The 23,778-nt window shown below is 39.8% G+C and overlaps 1 protein-coding gene across 2 annotated transcripts; it reads left to right on the top strand.

The window, feature by feature from the left end:
• Nucleotides 1-202: 202 nt before the first annotated feature.
• On the top strand, nucleotides 203-23,182 carry LOC135468214 (uncharacterized). Of its 2 annotated transcripts, XM_064746339.1 has the most exons (20): nucleotides 203-300; nucleotides 1,996-2,014; nucleotides 2,583-2,761; nucleotides 3,029-3,263; nucleotides 3,728-3,846; nucleotides 4,305-4,449; nucleotides 4,813-5,196; nucleotides 5,578-5,745; nucleotides 6,831-6,902; nucleotides 7,231-7,410; nucleotides 7,901-8,059; nucleotides 8,632-10,147; nucleotides 11,545-11,663; nucleotides 12,976-13,106; nucleotides 13,793-13,913; nucleotides 14,787-14,900; nucleotides 18,346-18,489; nucleotides 19,130-19,233; nucleotides 21,092-21,200; nucleotides 21,774-23,182. In XM_064746339.1, exons 1-20 carry the CDS (start codon nucleotides 251-253, stop codon nucleotides 21,963-21,965), a joined length of 4,260 nt encoding a protein of 1,419 aa, XP_064602409.1. In that variant the 5' UTR covers nucleotides 203-250; the 3' UTR covers nucleotides 21,966-23,182. The 2 variants fall into 2 exon arrangements, with proteins under 2 accessions (XP_064602409.1, XP_064602410.1); XM_064746340.1 differs by lacking the exons at nucleotides 203-300; nucleotides 1,996-2,014; nucleotides 2,583-2,761; nucleotides 3,029-3,263 and having other exon boundaries at nucleotides 3,773-3,859.
• The last annotated feature ends 596 nt before the right edge of the window (nucleotides 23,183-23,778 follow it).

A 23,778-nucleotide genomic window follows, 5' to 3' on the forward strand; every position in this document is an offset into this window, starting at 1 on the left:
ATGAGATACGTTTCGACAGATTAAGTTCTCAAATCTAAAGATATCCTATATTGGCTCTAGATCGCGTCATCGACTTGCATAGCATTCAAGAAAATCCAAGCATTTGCCTAAAAATATTACGGAAATTTTATATACATCCCTATCATGCAAGATGGATTAACCTGATAAACCGGAAGGGAAAGTGTGCTCGAGAATGGCGGGTGATTGCAAACTTTCAGGAAGATTGCCACAAAAACTTATTGAATATTTGATGCCATTTCAGAGGAATGGCATTCAGTTTGCCATTTCAAAGAATGGAAAGTAAGAATTTAGTCAAACAGATCGCTACTGATATATAACTGCATTTTGTTCACTGATATGTGTAACCACCAGCTGCTTTTTGCGTTCCTTATCTTAAATTAGCAGATAATTACGTTTCTTATCTTTTCGTCTGTCGATTTATTAGCACAACGTCGATCGCTTATTACGTTGGCCGTATGAGCCCAAGATTCCTACAGACAATCTCAATGTATTTGTTAAGGCAGGTTTTCAAATGTAGAGCACTCTGATGTTGGTTTTAGGGCCAAAGAAAATTTTGCCAAACCCAGTGTTGGGGCAATCTTGGACTAACCAGAGCTGAATTTCATGACAGTTCCTAGCTCTGTAGGCATGGTGGCTAGGGTGGCTTAATTACATATACTATCACAGCCCAGTTTTGTTCCATAAATTTAGCTTGAACGCCTCTGTACTTTACATGTTGTTCCAATACACTAATGCTGGCCACCAAACTGTCAGGTACAAGTAGGCGTCCTCATTTCATTTTTCATTAGTGGTATATACACACAAACATGAAACTGGTTGAAATTGAACAAATTCTATCTCCAACCCCCATGTTTGCATGCATACTCCTCACAGTTGATGAATCATTTGTACATGTAGTCACCATACTAGGTTATAGAGGAGTTGCATGACCTACTTATGGTAGCCATATTGAAGTACAGTAGCTAGAGCAGCCCATATCAACAGGACTCCAATACGGCCACAGACCCCCATAAAGTTTCAATAAGTGACAGTGTTAACATTCAGTGGTGTAGCTCAGCCCCAAACATTCCATGGCCAATAAGCTTTGCATACCTGGCCCAGCCTGTGAGAAAGAAACCATAAAAATCTTGATACAGGTTGACCGTCAAAATCTCGACCTTTCTATTTCGGCAGCTGGAAGGCGTGCCTAGCAACACCATGGGGATGTCACTTGCAGCCCCATCACCACCTGTCTCCTTGTGCTCTCGCCCTGAATTTCAAATTTTCATCATTAAAACTCATACCTGCCCAAAGCTTAGACAATTTCCATCATTTTGATACCGAGCATGCACCTGTACACCAAAAATGGCAGGCTGGCAGCGAAAAAAGACTTCACAACCTAAAAGATGATGTCACATGCAACCCCTCTATTGAGTTTGACCTTTTGACACATGAGTTTAAGATCAGTCTCACCAGTAATGATCTCATGCAGACCCATAATCAACATTCGTCACTAAAAACATTTCTGTGCAAAATATTACCTATTGGTGTAAGTCATGTAAAGCTAGACCAGGAACTTGGCTGGTTATCTCCCTTGTATACTCTGTCAGGAGATCACGCTGAAGCCTTTGCAGCTCTCCATTTGCATTATGCTTTGACTGTTCTACATGTATTCTTAGTAAAACCCACATACTGTTTGGTCGTGGGCCTCTCTTGTTAGAAAGAAACCCAAGGATAAACATCAAAACTCTGACTCAAGTTTTCCTCCATGGCCATGGTTAGCTTCCTTTTTAGTTTTGACTTCAGTACATATACAGCCCTGGCTGGCCTAATTCCGTTTAATGGGTCTTCATCACAAAGTAAAGAACTGGGGGAGGGCAGGGGGTAATTAATTTGAGAAAGATAGGCAATAAGCTATCCATAGTAAAAAAATTCTTTGTTTAATCTCATCCATTGGGTATGGTTTGTGAAAGTAAACTTCCCCCTTTTTTTCAGGTGCCTTATTGCTGATGAGGTAAGTATATATTATTATATTTTTCATCTTTATGTTTTGAAGTCAAAGATTAATCTTGAGAATTTAATGTCAGGATCTGATTGTGTTTTAAAAATATCCAAGTTGGGTTCACGGAAATGGAATGATTAAAGCAATTTATTGTTGTGAAATAAAATAGATGTAGTAATAGGCATCATCTGAATTACCTCCCTTGTTACACGATAGTGACTATGATGTAACATGAGATTAGTTTTTGAGGGTGAGAAACTATGAGAAATGGGACCTTGCCTAATTAAATGCTTAGCTAATGTAGAATATACATATTTGACGGAGTTCAGTGAAGCTGTTTTTTGTATTTAATAACAGTACTTGGGATTTTTACATTATCTTGAAATGGATTAAAAAAAGTACATAATGCTTGTCCTAGGCTTTCCAAATCAGTTTACAAAATTAAAATGAGGTTTGATGATTTAGCAAAATTTCTCACCCTGTACACATGACTACAGATATCTAAATACATGGGTTATATGTGAGTATGGTTTAAATCACTAGTTAAATTAATATTAAATATATATCATTCTGTGTCCAGATGGGTCTAGGGAAGACGATCCAGGCTATAGCTGTGGCTTGTTACTACCGTGAGGAGTGGCCTGTGTTGATCATTGTGCCGTCATCACTGAGATATCCCTGGGTGGAGGAGCTGGAGAAATGGCTGCCGGACGTTCATCCTCATGATATAAACCTCATACAGAGTGGCACTGATGCCAGGTAAGATGATGCACATGTAAGGGCTGGATTAAGGTTTTACGCTTGTCTTGTTGTAAAGGTTTTTCAGACTCTGAAGCTGACCATCACCTTTCCAGTTTTGCTCTACAAGATCTGACATTCTGTAGCATCTGGACAGCGGCAGTGTTGCGTTTGTTGTGTTCAGATGTGATTTTTTTTTACCTTGACCATAAACTATGACTGTTTTATGACCTTCATAAAATATATTTGTGTATTCCGAGTGCAATCCATCTTTGTTCTGGGTTGCAGTGGTATTACTAAAGCCAGGGTGACCTTGGTGACCTTTGGCCTCCTGAGTTCACGGAGCAGTGTTGTTGTGAAAGAAGCTCTGAAGAACCAGAAATTCAAGGTTGTGATTGTAGATGAGTCTCACTACATAAAGAACTTCCGCACAGCGTGCAGTCAGAGCGTGGTACCTCTGGTCAAGCAAGCAGACAGAAGAATCTTACTGTCTGGCACCCCGGCTCTTGCCAGGCCTGTGGAGGTGAGGATAACCTTAAGCCTTTACAACCATACTCCTTACACGCATGTGCCGCACTCTAGGCTCCCTTTACATCATTGCCACTACTAGACAAGCTTGAGCTTTGGGGCCTGTTTGCACGTGGGTTTGTATAGGGTTAGCTTCTTCACTAATGGGCCCCTTTAATCAGCATTCATCAATAAAATGTTCCTTTTGTTTGACCTAAAATTTTGACCATGATTAAATTTGCTCATTTTACTTGGTTCTGTTTATTGGAAAAAAGGTATTTTAAGTTTATGTAGATGCAACGATAATGCTGCAACCAGAAATGATGTATGCATTTATTTGCTGCTAAAAATGGTTAGGCTAACTGAAGTTTTCCGTAAAAAGGGGCAAGCTGTCTTTAGCTTATTTGATTCTCTGGGTACATTTTGGAATTTTTCAGTATTCATTCATTTATTTGTCATACTGTATCATGATCCTTGTAGCTCTTCCCACAGCTAGATGCCCTGCTACCAGGAAAATTTGGCAACTGGTGGAAGTTCACAGATCGCTACTGTGATGCCCAGATACAGTGGTTTGGCAAACAACGCAGAAGAAAAGTTGAGTAAGTAATCAAGGTAATTATGATTATTACAGCATGTCTAGTATGTTGTAGCCTAGCCATAATGTCACCTCATTATTCAACTAAATTGGATAGAAGATGACCAAATTATATATCCCCAAAATTACTGCTGAAATTCAGTGTGAAACTGTGGAAAATTGTATTATAAGCCAGGAGCTTGCTGCATACGTTTAAGCCATGAATGGAAGATAATTCAACTAACACCCCCTACTGACTGACTGCAGTGTGTGTTTCTCAGAGGAGCCAGGAACATGGAGGAGCAGGAGACTGTCAGTCTGTGTGTCTGACTGACTACTGTTTGTATGTCTCAGTGAAACCAGCAACTTGAGGGACCTGCAGACCATGTCAGCCTGTCTGTCTGAATCTGTATAACTGTCAATCTACTGTTTGTTTTGTCTGTCTGTCTGTCTGTCTGATTGACTCTCATTTCTGTGTCTTAGTGGGGCCAGTAACTTGGAGGAGCTACAGACTCGTCTGACTTCTGAGGTCATGATACGCAGGGAGAAGAAGGATGTACTTACCCAGCTACCACCAAAACGAAGACAGCGCATCCTGTTTGACCTCAAAGACTCTGACCTGAAAACGGTATCAGCCATTCAGGCCACTAATGAAACATAAGACACTTTGTTCTCTATCTTGCGGTCTAGTCTACTTTTGTTAGTAACGTAATGAAATGCAAGTTAATACGAAAAATAGTGAACGATAAAGTAAGATTTTGTTGACAAAAGCAGTTGTCTGCGTACAAGTATCTTCTCAATAGTGGTATACGTCCAGGTTTTTGTCCCATAAGTGGATTTGAAGATGATGTCAGTTACTGTTTTTGGACATATGCAATTTATCCATTATGTTATTGGAGGGGCTTGACAAAGTTGATTCAAAAGTAGGATTTTTTTTGATTGTACATATTATCTCGAAGGGCATATCCTCAACATTATGTATATGTTTTAGGATATTTTAGACACCTTTGAAGAGCTGCAGTCATATCTGGTGAAAGCTGGTCCTGATTTGAGCAATGCCTCATCAATTACTATCGATAGAAAGGAAAAGCCAAAGAGAAGGAAGTCTGCTAAACATAAACTTATAGGGGAGATAACCTTTGTAGAGAGTCCTGAGCATAAGGGAAATAACTCTGTAATAGGTTTGTCTGGAAACGATTCAGCTGATGATCATGTCATGGCTAATGAACAGAACTTAACTGTAAATAAACACAAGTCAAGAGTTCAGAAAGACAAGAAGACTGATAAACAAGAGATTTCTGGCGATCCGAGTGAGAAAAGAGTAACCATGCTCAGTCTGATATCCAAACTCTACAAGCTCACAGGAGAGGCAAAGGTGGGTTGTGAGAACTGGATGATTTCATTTTGTTGTCAGATGTGGCTTGAAATATGACTTACTTAGACACACCTGTAATTGGTTTCATCCTATGAAATGTGTTGTTGGTTTCATCCTGTGAAGTGTGGTGTTGGTTTATGCCTAAATTAGAAATTTTTCAGGGCATGTGTGACATAGAGAAAGGTATGATTGGTCAGTACCTGTAATGTTCTATGATTGGTCAATACCTGTAATGTTCCCACTTTGTATATCCTTCCAGGTATCATATTGATTTGTTTCATTGCCTGGTACATGTCTCTCATGGTTTTTTATATGAACTTCAATAATACCTACAATTTTAGACCTATGACTTGTTAAACTTTCATGATATTTTTCTTCCAGATTGGTCCAGCCAAAGATTATGTCCAGCTGCTCTGTGAGAACCCATCATTGAAGTTGCTAGTGTTTGCCTATCACCACACTATGATGGATGGCATTCAACAGACGCTGTGGGAAAACAAGGTCAAGTTTATCAGAATTGATGGGAACACCAAGCCATCAGAACGCCTTGTGAGTCTTAAGGGTTTCTACATGTTCATAGTGTGTTAATAAGCATCCGAAACGCCATCAGAATGTTGTCTATAGGAGGATAACGCCGTGATTCAACCCATTACTCAGTGGTTATACCAGTGGAAGGAGTTGTCCTTCCTGTTAGACAACATCCATATGGCACTATGCCTGTCTCGATCATGGGCAATAACTGAGTATTGTTTCTCATTATCAGTGTATTTATTTATTTATTTGATTGGTGTTTTACGTACTCAAGAATATTTCACTTTTACGACGACGGCCATCATTATGGTGGGAGGAAACCGGGCAGAGCCCGAGGGAAACCCACGACCATCTGCAAGCTGCTGACAGATCTTCTCACTTACATCTAGGGAGGAGGCCAGCATGAGCTGCACTTGAACTCACGGTGACCACATTGGTGAGAGGCTCCAGGGTCATTATGCTGCGCTAACCAACTGAACCACGTGAGACCTCCATTATCAGTTTAGAACAACATATAATTATAACAACTGCACGTACCTGGATTAATTTCACAAGTATAGATGTGTATGAGTTTTGTAGAAATCTGTAGTGTTCATGTATTAGTTGAGTGGTTGTTGAGGGGGATAGCACTTCAGCGTGATACAATAACCCAGGAGCCTCTCACCAGTGTGGTCACTGTGAGTTCAAGTCCAGCTTATGCTGGCTTCCTCTCCAGGCCATACTCAGGAAAGGCTGCCAGCAAATTGTGGATGGTTGTGGGTTTTTCCGGGTCCTACCTGGTTTCCTCCCACCATAATGCTGGCTGCCGTCATATATGTGAAATATTCTTGAGTGTGGCGTAAAACACCAATCAAATAAATAAATAAATAAAGAACTTTTAGTTGAGTTGGGGAGCTGGTTACATTGATGATTGGCCTTACGATTTGATCTATATACGTTCGTTAATATGTAGTCCATCAGCATCAAGCTTCGAAAGTACCGTACCATGTCACCATGATATAAAGTACCTCATCACCATGATATAAAGAAATTTTCTTCATTATTGAGCTACATGCAATCCCCATTCAAGTAAATGAATATGTCTTATATATTTATTGTTGCAGTATTTTGTCCAGCAGTTTCAGGCTGACCCAGACTGTAGAGTGGCCATACTCAGTATACTTGCAGCAGGTGTGGTGGGTAGTCTCCCTTGATATTGTATGGTATCCATTCATTCATCATTCATTTAAAGATGGTCAAATTAACAGGATTTAGACAAGTGAAACAGTGAGTTTTATACATATCACATGAAAAGTAGAAAATAAACATTGTATTGCTCTTTGCGTGTATGTATTTGGAAAGACCATAATGTATTAAAACAGTGTTAATTTTTCAGACATTTTACTTCCATTTGAAAAATGGTAGTCACTGGTGGGTATTGCTGTCCTGTACTGTAGCTGCATTGGGTAAGACAGTATCTTGTAGTGTGATAAGTCTTAACCTGAGGATTTTCACTTAATCTAGGGACTGACCTTCACAGCAGCCAAGCTGGTTATGTTTGCGGAGATGTACTGGACCCCCGGGGTGATGATTCAGTGTGAGGACAGAGCTCACAGGATTGGCCAAACTAGCTGTGTACCTGTCCATTACCTGGTTGCCAAGGGAACAATGGATGAGTGGGTGTGGTCAGCTGTCTGTAAGAAGGTGAGTTGAAAGGTGTCAGTACTATAAACCCATGTAACATTGTTGTTAATTTTTGGTTTATTTTTCACTTGTTTTGAGAGAGTAGTAAATTTTAAAATTGTTGTTTGACACAGTCATCTTGTTTAAATTCTGAATATATAAGTATTTGGTTTGTACAGTATTTATTTTGAAGCTTGACACTATAAGAAAAGCTTAAATGTTGAAAAACCTCTTACACATAAATTTTCTTTTTATTTACAGTGTCTGATAACATGTAAATTTGACATCATAGTTCACCATTCAAAATGTAAAGCAATAAATTGCAGAACAAGGTATGTAGAAACTCATACTGAAGGTTACTAGAATTGCCTTGTGGATTTAAATAATTACATTCAATTCATTAATATTATAAAATGTAACCTGATCCATAAGAAATACTTATAGTTTTCTAGAGCTGACTAAATTTGTCGGAGTATTTTGTGTGTGTACCAGTTCATTTTTCTATCAACAGACAACCATTGTGACAGCCACCCTCAACGGGCGTGTCCAAAGTTTGGAGGCTGATGAAGGGGACAGGTACCAGGTGGAGGTGTTGTCTAATGCTGAGGCCTGGGTGCCCTCAAGTCATTTGCCAGACATGGACCTCACAAGCTTCTTCCTCTCGCAGCAGGTGAGATGTGCTACACGTGGTGTGTTGGATGTGGCAAGAGAGGTATAGGATCTATCTATCACTGGTGCCATAAGGTTAATGGTAGTCTTAACACCTATGTGGAGAGGCTATTTTAGCACTAAAGGGAAGATACATGTATTGTACAGGACGGTGGGATGAGGAAGTGGAGGAGGGGGGATAATCACTTAGATTACTGGGTTAAGATACTAGCAAATACGGAAAAGACAATGTGAGGTATTTATTTGTTTATTTGATTGTTGTTTTACGCCGTACTCAAGAACATTTGACTTATGCGACAGTGGCCAGCATTATGGTGGGAGGAAACCAGACAGAGCCGGGGTGAGCACTATGAGGTATAGATCCAGTCCAACATTGAGGAGTGACTTTATATATTGGTGTATACAGAAAGTTTTTGGATACATATGTAGCACAACAGCCCGGTGGAGTTACTGTATGAGTTTTAGAAACATAACGTACATGCACCTGTATAAAATTGGGATCAGTTTTTTATAATTGAGATATGTTAAAATCTTCAGCTCACCATTAGCAAAAATGTTTTTGTTTTCTGATAGCCAGCTAACCAAAGATCTATTAAAGATTTCCTGACAAGTTCTCAAAGCAAGAAGAAGGATTCATCTTTGGAATCGTCACATCACAGGAAGAAAGGAAAAGACAGTAAAGAGAACACTGATGTCATTTGTGTGACGTTAAGTGATGACGAAGTAGATCAAAGGTCACCACAACTGTTTGATGATGGAATTCAGCGAGGCCAGAACAAACGGAAACGAAAATGTGGTGATGATGAGGAAGAGGTTACACCTGAAAAGCATGTGCTTGGTTACCCAGTTGTTGGTCTTCTGGAACAAGACGATGCAGACTCTGAAGACTTCTCTTCTCATCGGTCTGCATCGAGGAAAAAACTGAAATTTACTGACAAACCTAAATCACCAGGATTTGAATGCTGGGAAGAAAACGACAATGAAAGTGGGGTGACAGTTTCTCACAGGAGTGAAGCTCAGAGGGAGAAACCTTCAGATTGGGGCTGTAGTGTTTGTACCTATTTGAATCATAGGTCACTGCCTTATTGTGAAATGTGTGAGACTCCAAAAGAACAGGCCAGCAAATCCCAGAACAGCAGCCAAAAAACTGTTGAGGAAGGTGGAAGGCTAAATTGTGATGGCATTAAACAAACTGAAGATTTGGCTTTACTAGACAGTGTGACAAAAGATGACAAAACTAGTCAGTGCCATGTAGCTGATGTAATGAATAGGTCGTCTAGTAGTGCTAGGGCTGTTCACTCTATATCCAGTTCTGAAGAAAGCGATGCCGAGGAATGTATAGATATTGACCTCCCGGATCTATTATGCAGCCGAAGGATATCAAATCAAAGTGGTTGTCTTGGTGGAAATAGTGAAGACAACAGTAGTCCTGCAGAAACCATTCCAAAGTCATGTCGTGAAAATGATAGTGTTCAAAGTTATGTTTATCACAGACGCAGACATAAAGCTATAAACTCATCAAATATTGTTCACTGTGAACCAGACACTCATTCTCCTAGCCCTAAAGAAATGTCCTTGACCTTATCAAGTGGTTGTCATGGTGATGGCGTCAAAGGTCATCAGCCATGCAGTCCCATAGAAACAACCTTGACCTCATGTAAAACGTCATCTTCATCTACTTCCTCCAATCACTCAACAACTTTAAACTTTTCCTTTAATCTTCCAGAGGATAGTATCATGAATCTAGATTCCTCTGGTCAAAGTCCATTTAATAGTCCAAGTGGGACAGATTTTGTTTCAAGGATGAGTAAAGATGACCCACAAGGCTGTGTGTTAGAACAAGAGTTAAGGGGGAATGACTTGGGGAAACAGAGCTGTGTAACACTTACACATGGTGAGTCTGCTTCTCGTGCCCAGACAGACAGTGTGATAGAGGAAACAAAGGCTGCTGCAGTGATGTTCAGCCCAAAAAGATCTGTCAGGGAAGAGCAAGAAGGAGAATGGTTGTGTCCGGATTGTAATGTGATCAATCCAGGCTGGGAGGAGCATTGTGATGGCTGTTTGTCCTCCAGACCTGATCATGCTAGTGGTAAGTGTTGTATGTGAATTGTAATGCGATCAGCCAAGGTTGGGAGGAGCATTGTGATGGCTGTTTGTCCTCCAGACCTGAACATACTAGTGGTAAGTGTTGTATGTGAAGTGTAATGCGGTCAGCCGAGGTTGGGAGGGGCATTGTGATGGCTGTTTGTCCTCCAGACCTGAACATGCTAGTGGTAAGTGTTGTATGTGAAGTGTAATGCGGTCAGCCGAGGTTGGGAGGGGCATTGTGATGGCTGTTTGTCCTCCAGACCTGAACATGCTAGTGGTAAGTGTTGTATGTGAATTGTAATGTGGTCAGCCGAGGTTTGGAGGGGCATTGCAATGGCTGTTTGTCCTTCAGACCTGAACATGCTAGTGGTAAGTGTTGTATGTGAATTGTAATGCGGTCAGCCGAGGTTGGGAGGGGCATTGTGATGGCTGTTTGTCCTCCAGACCTGAACATGCTAGTGGTAAGTGTTGTATGTGAATTGTAATGTGGTCAGCCGAGGTTTGGAGGGGCATTGCAATGGCTGTTTGTCCTTCAGACCTGAACATGCTAGTGGTAAGTGTTGTATGTGAATTGTAATGCGGTCAGCCGAGGTTGGGAGGGGCATTGTGATGGCTGTTTGTCCTCCAGACCTGAACATGCTAGTGGTAAGTGTTGTATGTGAATTGTAATGTGGTCAGCCGAGGTTTGGAGGGGCATTGCAATGGCTGTTTGTCCTCCAGACCTGAACATGCTAGTGGTAAGTGTTGTATGTGAAGTGTAATGCGGTCAGCCGAGGTTGGGAGGGGCATTGCGATGGCTGTTTGTCCTCCAGACCTGAACATACTAGTGGTAAGTGTTGTATGTGAATTGTAATGCGGTCAGCCGAGGTTTGGAGGGGCATTGTGATGGCTGTTTGTCCTCCAGACCTGAACATACTAGTGGTAAGTGTTGTACGTGAAGTGTAATGTGGTCAGCCGAGGTTTGGAGGGGCATTGTGATGGCTGTTTGTCCTCCAGACCTGAGCAACCCGGAGGTAAATGTGTGAAGTGTAATGTGATCAACCCAGGTTGAGGGGATCATTAGAATGGCTCTTTGTCCTCCAGACCTGAGTGCCCCAGAGGTAAGTGTTGTATGTGAAGTGTAATGTGGTCAGCCGAGGTTGGGAGGGGCATTGTGGCTGTCTGTTCTCCAGACCTGAGAGCACCATTGGTCGCATGTGAATGGTAATATGATCAACCCAGACTGGCAGGTACATGTACATTGCGATAGAAGTTAATTACTTGGTCATTAATGTCTGCCAGCAGGTCGTTGGTTTCCTCTCTTCATAATGCTGGCTGTCATTTAAGTGAATGTTCTTGAGTATGGTGTTAAACTCCAAACAGGGAAATAAATAAAATACTTCTGTATTGTGTTGGCAGCCCCTAGTGAGCCAGAGGCAGCCAAGAAGAGGGTGATAGACCTGGATTGTATACCTGTTCACAGGTCTTTCTCTTACTGCTGTAGTAAACACACAGGACGTATCTACTTGTTTGATAAGGTAAGAGGAAACATAGTCTACCAGAGTCTAGATCTGAGATCTGTTTCAATCTTCCAAGCTTAGCTTTTAGAAATACAGATCTGTACTCTTCCATTTACTGACCTGGAACTCAGTCCGTCTGCATGTGCTGTCCTCAACATGTCAAAGCTGTACCTTACAAACACGTTTCCTGTAATCCTTCAGTAATTCTTTCTCCATATCACCTAGTTATTTGTGAACAGTAATGACCATTTCGAATTTTAGTCGGCCGCACGCCGCATCTTCCGGAAAAAGATAATCTCATGGAATGTTTTGATTGAAAGCAATGAGATGTACACCATCTGAAGAGCGATTGACAAATTGTTTCTGAGTCTTAACTTTAAAGTGTGTGTTAATAATGTACGGAAAGGAACGATAATCTACCATTGTGAAAAAAGGAGATGGTTGTAAGTTAGGGAATAACAGCCGAGTCCACCATAGCAATTGAGTCATGTGATTTGAAAATGGCGGTCGGCAAAGTTCTGATGCTGTCTGAGCGGGTATGTCGGTTGTATTTGTGTTATTTGCGATATCATTGTCTTTATTACTCCCACCTAATGAGGTGATATAAATTCAGAATTACTTTGAGATTACGGGACACCTCTTTTTGTGGAGTACACAGTGGGACTTTGACAACAGCGCAGGTGACAAGATGAAGTTAGGGATTGTAATGATTCAGAGAGGTAAATGAGGAAGCTAAGCATGGCCAACTCATCTTAGAGCTAACCAGACACAAATGTTGAAATATTTGGGGAGTTTTCCACATTGGTTGAGTTGTCCTCAGATTCTGGGAAACCTGAATTTGAAATTTTTATATTGAAGGACTTGTGAGCTTACATGTGTGAGAGCCTAACTTTTTTCAGCAAGGACAATATGCCTTCACATGTTGAAAGAGAATGAATTTTGAATACTAGTATTGTAAATCTTCAACCTTTTCAACGACTAAAGCACTTTTTTTCAAGGGAATTTATGCATACAGTTATTATGAAAATGATTTGTGTGTGCCATTAAAGATTGAAACTTCATAAAACTGTAAAATTATTTCTCTATACCCTTATTATTCAGTCAGAATGCTTCAAAATATTTTTTGCAGAGAGGGTTGAAAAGGTTGAAGAATTAGGGTACATGTTATTTAAATATTTAGCATAAATATTCATCCTGAAAAAGCTGTCATTATCGCAAATGTCTCTGAACTTGGGCTACATGGCTTTGTCATGGTTGTTCAAAATCAGAAGACACATGTATTGGTATTTGACTTAAACTGACTGTTCATTGCAAGCTAAACTTCTGTTAGGATGGACAGCCACTGCATGTGAACTTCCTTCCACTAGATGTATCTGTTGGCAATGTGGATGACCTTCCTGACCTCTTGCTGCACCCTTCAAACCTGCGTGTGGTCAGGCGATTTGTCGAAGAGTGGAACAGGTACATATGCTGTACATGTCTTAAAAGTAGTTGCTCAAATTTTACAAGTGAAGTATTTGTTATACCTTTTGTACAGTGAGAGTAATTATTTTTGAAAGTGAAACTATATAAATGTTTTATGGCATGGATCTTAACATGTTACACATATGTACACTGAAGATAATGTTTGATTATTATTCCTAGCTTAACCTGAAGTGCTGAATGTATGCTTCCATTTCCTAAATGGAAATGGAAATTTATTATTTTCAGACTGATAGAACAGTGTTAATTTAAAATATGGAAACACTGTGATTCATTGAAGTCCAGGGGCCTTCGTGGCCAAGGGAGTTTGCACGCCAGTGCGGCCCGATGACCCAGGAGCCTCCCACCAATGCGGTCACTGTGAGTTCAAGTCCAGTTCATACTGCTTCCTCTCTAGCCCTACGTGGGAAGGTATTCCAGAAACCTGTGGATAGTCGTGAGTTTCCCTCGGGCTGTGCATGGTTTCCTCCTGCCATAATACTGGCTGCTGATGTATAAGTAAAATATTCTAGAGTACTATTGTAAAACACCAATGAAGTCAGTAAATAAAGCAATCAATGATGCCTCAGTTTTGTTCAGGGCTTTTGTCATGAGCTGCTGAGATACAGACATGTACGATATGTAGAATTGATTACATTTGTCCTGTCTTTTTGTTGAAATTTTAGGCTGTCAGAAACAAAGAGAAGATTTCTGATTCGACACACTGATGTGTTTGAAAGTCCGATAACAGCATATGATCAGCTTAAAAATGGCACTGTCCCCTCTGTCAGCCGACATTTGACAAAGGTAACATTGCTGTCTGAATCAATCTGTTTAGAAGATATATTCCTCCCTGCTGATTTCATAGATGGCATTTTCTTCCATTTCCGTGAACTTGACGCATGTACCTTCACATATAAAGGCACGCAGAAGCTTTCTAACAAAATTTGTCTTTGGCGTCAGAGTCTCTACTTGCTGAGCCATAGAGTGTGTCTTCCCTGTAAACCTGACACCTGACTATTGAATTACCATGTTCAAATCCCATTGGTGCTTGTTTGAAATCTGCTTTACTCAGGCAAACGTTAACCACATGAGCCTGAGCAGAAACAAACTGTCAGAGTACTACACAGATTTAAACCTTGTAACATTTACATTGTACTTTGTGGCTGCGTCGGCTTCGGGAACAGTAGATCCAGGGTCAGTCCTGGGTGGAGTCATACCTAAGACCTTAAAAGAGGAAGTTGTAACTTCCTTACTTGGCGTTCAGCATGAAGGGGATAGTACAACGACTGGTTGACCCGTATCAGTATAATGGCTCAGACGGGGCAGCTTACTTGCCTTCGATAAGGCGTCTCAGTAAAGCAGCACTAAATAAAAGAGGGGTGGAGATCCTTCCTGCAACAAGGAGGCACATTACAGGCACTCTAAGGATTCCTTCGTCTTCATTTGACTGAAAAATCGTTATGTACGACGTTAAACCCCAAGCACTCACTTATTCGGGATGATCATGACCATACTGAATGTGGCATTGGTGAGCGAGGTTCTACCGTATCTATCCGGTAAGTGGACATAGAGTTTATGTATCGACAGTGAACTTTGTATAGTGATTTATTCAGATTGACAGCTATTTTGAAATTTTTATTAAATTAATGCATCATTCCTCCATTTTGTTCATTGCAGGAGGCAGTGTCATTAGCAGCATTATCAAAAGCCCAACAGGTAGAGGGAAGTGTTAGGGTGATAGCTCCTCCACAAAGTCGACCTAACCGTCCGTGTGATGTAGGATTAGCTCAAGTGAGTTTGACTTAGCAATCAACAGGTGGATGAGAGACCTACTTAAATGTTAAACATCTGTCTGACACGGCCCCGAGGTCACAAACCTTTCTTAATACACTTAAGTTAGACTGGATCTAAACTTCAGAACAGTTGACTTAAAATTTTGACCCACCTAATTGGATTTGTGTCCAGATTTAGCCACTTGCCCTAAGTATAAAGATTATAACCTGCTAAACAATATGTTACCAGGGAGGCCTCTGAGAAACGTAATTATGACTTTAAATGCACCAAAAACAATAGATTTACTACCCTAGCCAATCTCTAGCTGCACCAGCTAATGCTCAGCGGGTGACGTCATAGCTGGCCTAAATAACCTGGGAATTCATATCAGAATGATGTCATTTTTGAGTTGATCTCTAGCTACACAGAAGCTAATATACTGCCGTATCACTTTGAACCCATAGTGGATGACATTTCAGTTCCGATTTATGACACTGACATCTCTGGTCAGACTTCAGATTCCAAGTTTTCAGACATTAAATTTGATCTTTGTCCAGGCATTTCCAACTGCACTTTGGCTCGTAGTATGGGCTAGTAAACCACAGCTTTATCCTGTATAACACAGTAGGTCTGCATCTTGTGTGTAAGCCTATATCAGATCTACTTTCCTTCTGTTCACAGTAAATATCATTCTCGGATTGGATTTATTTAAAAAATGGGTTTGAAGGAATTCATTGTCGTGCATTTAATCAAGGCCATACTGGAAAAAAATTCTTACAGCTGTTTCATTTTCCTAGTTATATTGTGGCTGGAATTACTCAAGCACATCAAACAGGTATCATGGAGGGTGGCTTTAATCCGCTTTTGTTTCCTGCGGTGTCCCTAATTCTTGTAATCTTAGAATAAAACAATGGGGGATGTAAGATTGCTTTCCACCTACCCTGAGCAGTATTCAGGGAGATGTCACTTTTGATGACTTAATCTACAACCTGTATTTCAGCCCCAGTAATTAATTCAGTAGCCCGTCAGAAACTGCTAGCATTGCTGTAGTGGTCTAACGGCCATTGTGTTGTTGTACACAGTTCACAACTGATCAGAAGCTCACTCATTTCCACAGGAGAGACACAGCCAATGGGATAGTGTGTCCACAAACAGCAATGACATGGTTGTATCTACTATTCTTTTACTTTACCAGCATACCGAAGATTGATAAAACCATTGACGAAAGAACTCCCGCTTTATTTTACACCCAGCAAGTCCTATCACCAGTTTATGTACATATATTTAAAGCCTGATTTTTCATATCAGCTGTTAAAATTGAGCTGCCCAACAGGATTTCTTATCTGAAATCCTTCCAGCTCGTCAAAGATTTGGCTGTGTTTGGTGGGTATAAAACACTTCCATCTTTTACCGTGAATCCACGCATTCCTGAGGGCCAAATGGTCTGGAAACTTGAAAAAATTAACTCCAGGGTTCTTTGCTGACCTGGTTTTACAACCGTATGCAGAACAGCAAACCATTTCATGGAGAAATTTGGTATGCTTGTTGTCACGAGTGGCTTTTTAACATTGAACTAAATGGCGAAGGTCTGACAGCTCATAAAGAGTGGACTTGTATGACGTCATTCGGCGGAGACTACCGAGTGTTCGCAGAAAAAATGCCTAAACCCAGCCTCATTATCTAGGGATTTTAATGCCATATCACTCAGATAACTGTACTTTTTTCCAGTAAATTTTTTACACTCAATTTAATAATGTATACATGGGTAGCTAATTGTGAATAAATAACCAATCTGGACACTAATCCTGTAAGGGATTTTGTTTTAATATTAAATGTTGTCTTCGACCTTAATGACAAATATGAAAATTAATGTTTAAGTTCAAATCTTAGTTAAGGAATAATACTCCAAGCTAAGACTTAAAGGTAAAGACCACTCTAAAATGTAGTATATATTGGATGACAGACCATTAAAAACTGTTCAGAAAAATAGTTTGATTTTTTTACAGTTTTTCCAACAGAATAAAAAAGTTTAATTAAAAGCCCATTCTACGATGGGCTGTTGTGACTCAGAGGGTATCAGCAACGTCCATACTTTGTGCCTGAAATAATTCGTTTTAAGGTCATATTGGTGAATGGAATCATAGACCTGTATGTATATACATTTTGAATGATGGAATTTTGCAGTCTAATGTGTGTTAAGTAACAAAAACCATATGTGACGTCACAGGTAGCAATGTGGTCAGAAAAGGCCGCCATAGAATAAAATATTCAAATGCATTTTACTAGGTTAAACAAATTTGGTAATAAAATAAATCCAACTATATTCCTGGACATATTTTAATGGTCTTTCATCTGATACACAGACTCCTTTTTAGTAGTTTATTGCGTGGTGCAACACCATGTCTATTGGGAGGTCTATCATGGCTCTGTGAAGCCACAGTGGAGTGCGCCCAGCCTCTAAAAAAAAAACACTTTATTTGATTTGCTGTCAGCTAACATTCAACCAACCGCACATATGTACCGCGCAGCTGTGGATTGATACGCTCGTATCAACAAGTTTGCACAATAATTAACCTTGAATGTTAGACCATTGCCAAATGTGAAAAACGGATGCGTCCACTTGGGTTCTGGAGCCTCTTCTTTTAAATACACGAGAGTCGAGATTAACAAAAAACGCGTGCAAAATATCGCACGGTTTTGCCTAATCTCGCACATTCATAAAGCCTGCAGGTCGAGATTTGCTTGAGAATGCAAGATAAGTAAAACCATGCGATATGGTTGCTAATCTGGAGCAGTTTGTTAAATACCCCACAAGAATAATGGCAAAAATCTTGAGGTTTTTGGAACTCTGGACTCTTGTGTTGTTGATGGGCACGCAGGTCGAAAACTCGAGAATGTGAGATTAGTGAATAGCATTAATAACTCTGGGTTTATCTAATCTTGCATTCACACCCTCATACCTTCTGTTTTGCCATCAACTTTTCATTTTTTAACCTTATCCCAAATTAACTAAAAGTTTGGTAATATAGGTAAGACTATGGTCTTGGCATTCTTGTATGTGGATATGTTATTTTGTCTTTCAACTCATAGTTTAACCCTTTTCTGCCTGAAGTCTTTGTATGTTAAGATGTATAAAGATGTAAAGATGATTCACAAACACTTTCTTTCTTATATTTTTCTACCGGGTATTAACCTGTTTATTTTGTTTATGCAAGTTTAATATTTGCATAAGTATTTACCTTTGTTATCTTTACTTCTTTTGGTACAGAATGTTGTAGTTATTAAGTAGAATTTATTTGAATTTGTATATGATATTGAATGTAATAGATATGGTTTTTATACATAATTTAATATTTTTGTGTAACTTAAAGCTTGTGTCTTAGCTTTCAGTACAAAATAATCCCTGCAAATACTGTAAAATGTTTAGGAAATGTACCTGTCTCATGTTTAATATTACATGTAGGTTTTAAACAAAGATGGGGTCCCTCTATGTGTAAACTGTCAGAAACCGTACGAAAATACATTACTGAAAACCTCGACCATTCAGAGCGCCCAGAATGCCTGGTACACCCGGTTTTGTTCTCCTGACTGTTCTCACACCTACTGGGTAAGTACTGGTTTAAGGTTGAAAGTCACACGTTACATCATCTGTAGAAGCTTGCGCCACCTGGTGGAGAAATATGCCAACCTCTTGGGTGGAAATTGTGAACTGAATCATGAGAAATCTAATTGTAAATGGCTACTACAAGAACTGGCCAGACCTTGAAACTGAAACTCCGTATTTAAAAACTGGGATTTTGATAATCATTATTGGTATGCAGTTATAAACCCATTGGCTATTTTTATTTTTGCAAGCAATAATTACTATCAAAGACATTGTTGTCCTCTTACAAAACTCCTCTTTATCGTAATATTTTTATGTCTATTTCAAAACAAACACGTTTGGACCCCACTATGCATCAACCGTTTCTCAAACATTAGCTGTGCAAAAAAAAGAGAGAAAAATTACATGCCTTCGCAGATATGTCACATTATGTGTTAGAGATGGAAGAGAAGTGTAAAGTGCCATGGAAACTAGCTATAGGGAAGTTGCATACTTCTATTCAATGGACTTCTGTTGTCATATAGGGGAAACATTCTTGAGTACAGCAATCAAATTAATAAATAAATAGAAGCGCTAAAAGTACTTGAAGTGTGAATGTACTCCTTCATAACATTATGCACTGTTTAATAATCACTACTTGTAGATGAAAACCCACAATGACTATTCCCGGGGTCAGATTTTTGACTTGGAGCACGGTATCTGTCAGCTGTGTAGAGTGGATGCTCACTCTGTCTTCAGACAGATCAGGTATGTGTGCTCTCATTACTGTTGTGTCTGATGAACTTGTCTGTAATGACAGTGCAGTGGCTTGTTTTCTAAGTGTTTTTAGTTTTAAAGAAATTCGTCAAACGTTTGAAGGTAAAATTGATTTGGTAGTGTAGATTAAATTGGTAGCCATGTTGGGTTAATAGCTAACATGGAATTGCTGAGAATACACAGAATGATGTTTAGGGCAGGTATATTTAGTGAAGTTATTTAAGGTATTGATTGATTGATTGAGGGAGAGACAGAGAGAGAGGTGGGTGTGCATAGGTGATATACTCTATTTATTTATTTCTTTGTTTGGTGTCTGTACTTAAGAATATTGCACTTATATGATGGTGGCCAGCAGTGTCATGGGAAATAACCAGGAAGAGGCTGGGGGAAACCCATGACCATCTGCAAGTTGCTGATACCTTTCCACATATGGCTGGAGACAAAACCAGCTTGAGCAGGACTACAACTCACAATGACCGCATTGCTGAGAGACTCCTGGGTCAGTGTGCCACATATTTTGATTCCAAAGGGCTCTTAAGAAGGCTGAAAAGGCTATTAAGTGATCCATTTTTGTCCCAGAAAGGCACTTTTACCCTCAATATTTAGAAGGGCAGTGCAGTGTCCTGATTAACCTAGATTAGCTCACAAGTATTATTGATTTACTTAAATTACATGCTTAAAAGTGCCATTCTGGTCAGAATACAAATTGTGAAGAAATATTACAATGATATGAAAGAAATTCTAAGAAGTAAGCCTAACACCATGTTTCAATAGGATTTTGATTAATAAGACTATTTAACCCATATAACTGAAGAGGGGGCCTCCGTGGCTCAGTTGGATAGCGCTAGCGCAGTGTAATGACCCAGGAGCCTCTCACCAATGCGGTCGCTGTGAGTTCAAGTCCAGCTCATGCTGACTTCCTCTCGCGCCGTACGTGGGAAGGTCTTCCAGCAACCTGCGGATGGTCTTGGGTTTCCCCCCAGGCTCTGCCCGGTTTCCACCCACCATAATGCTGGCCGCCGTCGTTTAAGTGAAATATTCTTGAGTACGGTGTAAAACACCAATCAAATAAATAAATATAACTGAAGATTCCTTGAAAAACAAAATCTTCGGCTGTGGCCGTAAAATTTTCCTGATGTGACGTGATAATATTCCCTGTATGACGTTGAATCAGGCAGTTGTGATGTTGAGTAAGGCATCTATGCTGGGATGACGTCGAGAACGTTTGAAAGGGCAGCGTCATTTGTGGATATACGTCAGCGATTGATGGCGTCGTATGTTCGTGGGTGATGTCACACAAGGCAAAGTGGAAGGGAAAGAAATATTTTGTTTCTGTATACTGAAATATCGGTTTTAATTCACTGCAATATTTTCACAATTTAGGAAAGCAATTCAGGCTGTTCCAGTCTTTATCAGTTCACCTTGCTTGTAAGACACAGATGCTTTGACTCAAAAGTAGCTCTTTAAGAGAAGTGAGACATAGGTTTATATGTAGATTTATCCACTCGCACTGTTTGTGGGGCCGAGTCGTAAAGTGGCCTATGACCTTTGTGAGAGCAGTGCCCGTTTACTCTTCCAAGGCGACTTTACTTCTACCAATGTGGTGTGTATGTCTGTGATCACATGTGGGGAAGTTGGTCAGTAACTTACCAAAGGTTGGTGGTTTATCTAGGACATCCTGATATGTGTGAAAAAGTCTTGAGTGTGGCGTTAACAGCAGTCAAAAAAGTAAATAAATTTTACCCCAGGTAAAGGGTTTATTTTTAAGCAGTGACAAGTGCAGGGGTTTCTCGTAACCTTCGTTTCTTGTTTACCTGAATGAAGAGTGTTTTTGGCTGTGTTTTAACAGAGACACTCCAGAGCTTAAGAAGCGAGCTATGATTCTGAAGGACACAGTGTATAGCAAACTGACAGCCAGACAGAAAAGCAGTATGGTTCAGAACCCCACAGCAGGATTGGTAACTACCACATTGTTATTTTTGTGTAATTGCCTGATGTATATTGTAATACATGCGATAGCTATGGGAAAAATTGCTTGCCTGTTCAAACAAGTCGGTGGCAGGTTGTGGCAACTATTTTATTTCCTTTCTGCACTGTACAGTTGTTGTCGTATAGCAAAGAGGCAGTTCAGCATCAACATTGAACAGTACACAACTTGGGAAGGGTGTGTATAGGTGGAATGTGTTGAAAAATCACACTACAGACTTTTTAGTGGGACTTCATCATGGCAGTGAAATATTTTTGAGTACTCACCAGTCAAAGAAATAAATTGATCATCACAGCTTATTTCCCTGCCTGTTTAACATCCAGTATAACCCTCCTTATGTTGTATGTATTCCAAACTTACTCTGATATTCAAAATATTTTTTTTTAACTAATTTGGGTAAGTCAACATATTTTTTCACATGTACCCATACTGTGAACCCATCTTTTTGCCCTGTCCAATTGCTGTTTTCGCAAGTTCTTAGATCTGCAAAACCTAAGACATTGTCAAGGTGTACTTATTAATACAATAATGATGATTGTTTCAGTTTTGGCACGTTGACCACATAGTGCCTGTGTGGGAAGGGGGAGGGGAGTGTGACATAGACAACCTGCGGACCCTGTGTACCCCATGTCATCATAGAGTGACAGCTGAGCAGAGTCGGCAGAGGAGCAGGGCACGTAAACTAGGTGACGCCGTGTCGTGCCGAGACATTAGCAGCTTCTTCAAACCCTCCTGACCCCAGCACGTAAACTAGGTGACGCTGTGTCGTGCCGAGACATTAGCAGCTTCTTCAAACCCTCCTGACCCCAGAAGTATTGTATAGACATTTGATGGTTTTGTCCACTGTTTAATATTTATTTGAGGACGAAGATCCATTGTTATACTAACTTGTTTGTAGACAGTGTTTCTCTGCCCCTGCATTTTAGGGTACTTTATTTCAAACAGACTTGTCACAGGATTTAAGGGCACCCTGTCTAGTTGCACAAAATATAGAGCAGTTGAGCCTGTCAGATATGTCTGCATCATTTTGTAAATCTCTGCAGAAGAAGTGTAACTGTATACTTTCCTGCCATCAATATGGTGCTAACAGCATGTATCATTCTAGTCCCGACTTGATTGTGATCAGTTTTTCTACTTGCGAGCACTATTTTACTGGTGGCCAGTATTTTACTGGTGGCCAGTATTTTACTGGTGGCCAGTATTTTCACTTGTTGTCAGTATCTTAATTGTAGTCAGTATTTTCACTTGTTGTCATTATTTTTAAATGTGTGTCGCATGATTACCAGGTTTTAGAGACGGTATAGGTGCCTCATATCATGTCCGCTTTTATTAAGTAAGACTAACAGTAACATGTGTAAAGCATGTGCTAATAGTGGAAACATTGTCAGAGTATGAACCATGCATGATTATCTGATGTTTCATACATCTATTGGAAAAAGCAAAAAAGACCATTATAATCCCCAGTTTTGTTCCTCATGTTATGACTATTTGGAGGGATGAGGCATTCTGTAAGGCAGACTTGATCAGATTTTTTGAAAGCATTTGAATCTGGGACACATGTACATGTAGTGTAGATGAATAGTTAGGCAACAACAGTTTTGTTTTTTGTTTTACGGGGGAAGCTGACTGACGACATTGCAAAAAGGATTTATTGTGCCAGTAAAAAGAGTAATAAAAATTTGTGTGGCCTTACATGTACCTTGGCAAAATCATTGGCCCCTATCTAGATCTTAATTCAGTGAGTTCTGTTCACAGAAGTTGCTCATTTCAAGAAGTTTACATTGATTGCATGCAATGTGCTGTACTTTATACAGTAAATACTCAACAAGCGCTAAGTCTTCTTACCATGATGTTTATATGTGGTGTCTAAGTCACCAACTTTGCAAAACAGCCACATTAATTTGCAGAATCTGAATTTTTTGCAAAAATTTAACCTGAGATGTTTCTCTAATATAGCCCATTAATTAAACTTGCTTCGCAGTGGTTTGTTGTTTTTTTATTGGCTGGAAAAATGAAAGACTTGATCTTTATGAAAGGTAATACTTCTACCATTATACAGGCTCTTGTGCAGCCTGGCCTAATGATTTCTGCTTAAAATCACCAACTAGTTGTTTAAGTCAGTAAGTTGACAGGTTCAAATCCAGCTCTGGATAATTTTTCTGGAGCATTAAGTCAGGCACCTGACAAAGAACCGTGGTTTCCCCAGGTTTCCTGGCAAGTGAAAATTTCTGGTGTATTTTGATTTGGGCACCCTGATGCCTACACCTAACAGCCTTTGCAGTCAAGAATGGTAATATTTAACAGAATACAAGAAAAAAAAAAAGACCACAATAGATGTACCTTACCAATATTTAAAGTAAACTTTTTTGTAGTACTTAATTCTTCAACCTTTTCAACCCCCTGCGCAGCCAATATTTCGAAACATTCTGAAAAAATAAGCAGCATAGAGAAATAATTTGCACAGTTTTGTGAAGCTTGAATCTTAGTGACACAAATAAGTCATTTCAAGTGTCATGTTCATCATAATTGTATGCATTAATTCCACTGTA

This window comes from Liolophura sinensis, chromosome 6 (assembly GCF_032854445.1).
Source record: "Liolophura sinensis isolate JHLJ2023 chromosome 6, CUHK_Ljap_v2, whole genome shotgun sequence".
Classification (NCBI taxonomy): Eukaryota; Metazoa; Mollusca; class Polyplacophora; order Chitonida; family Chitonidae; genus Liolophura; species Liolophura sinensis.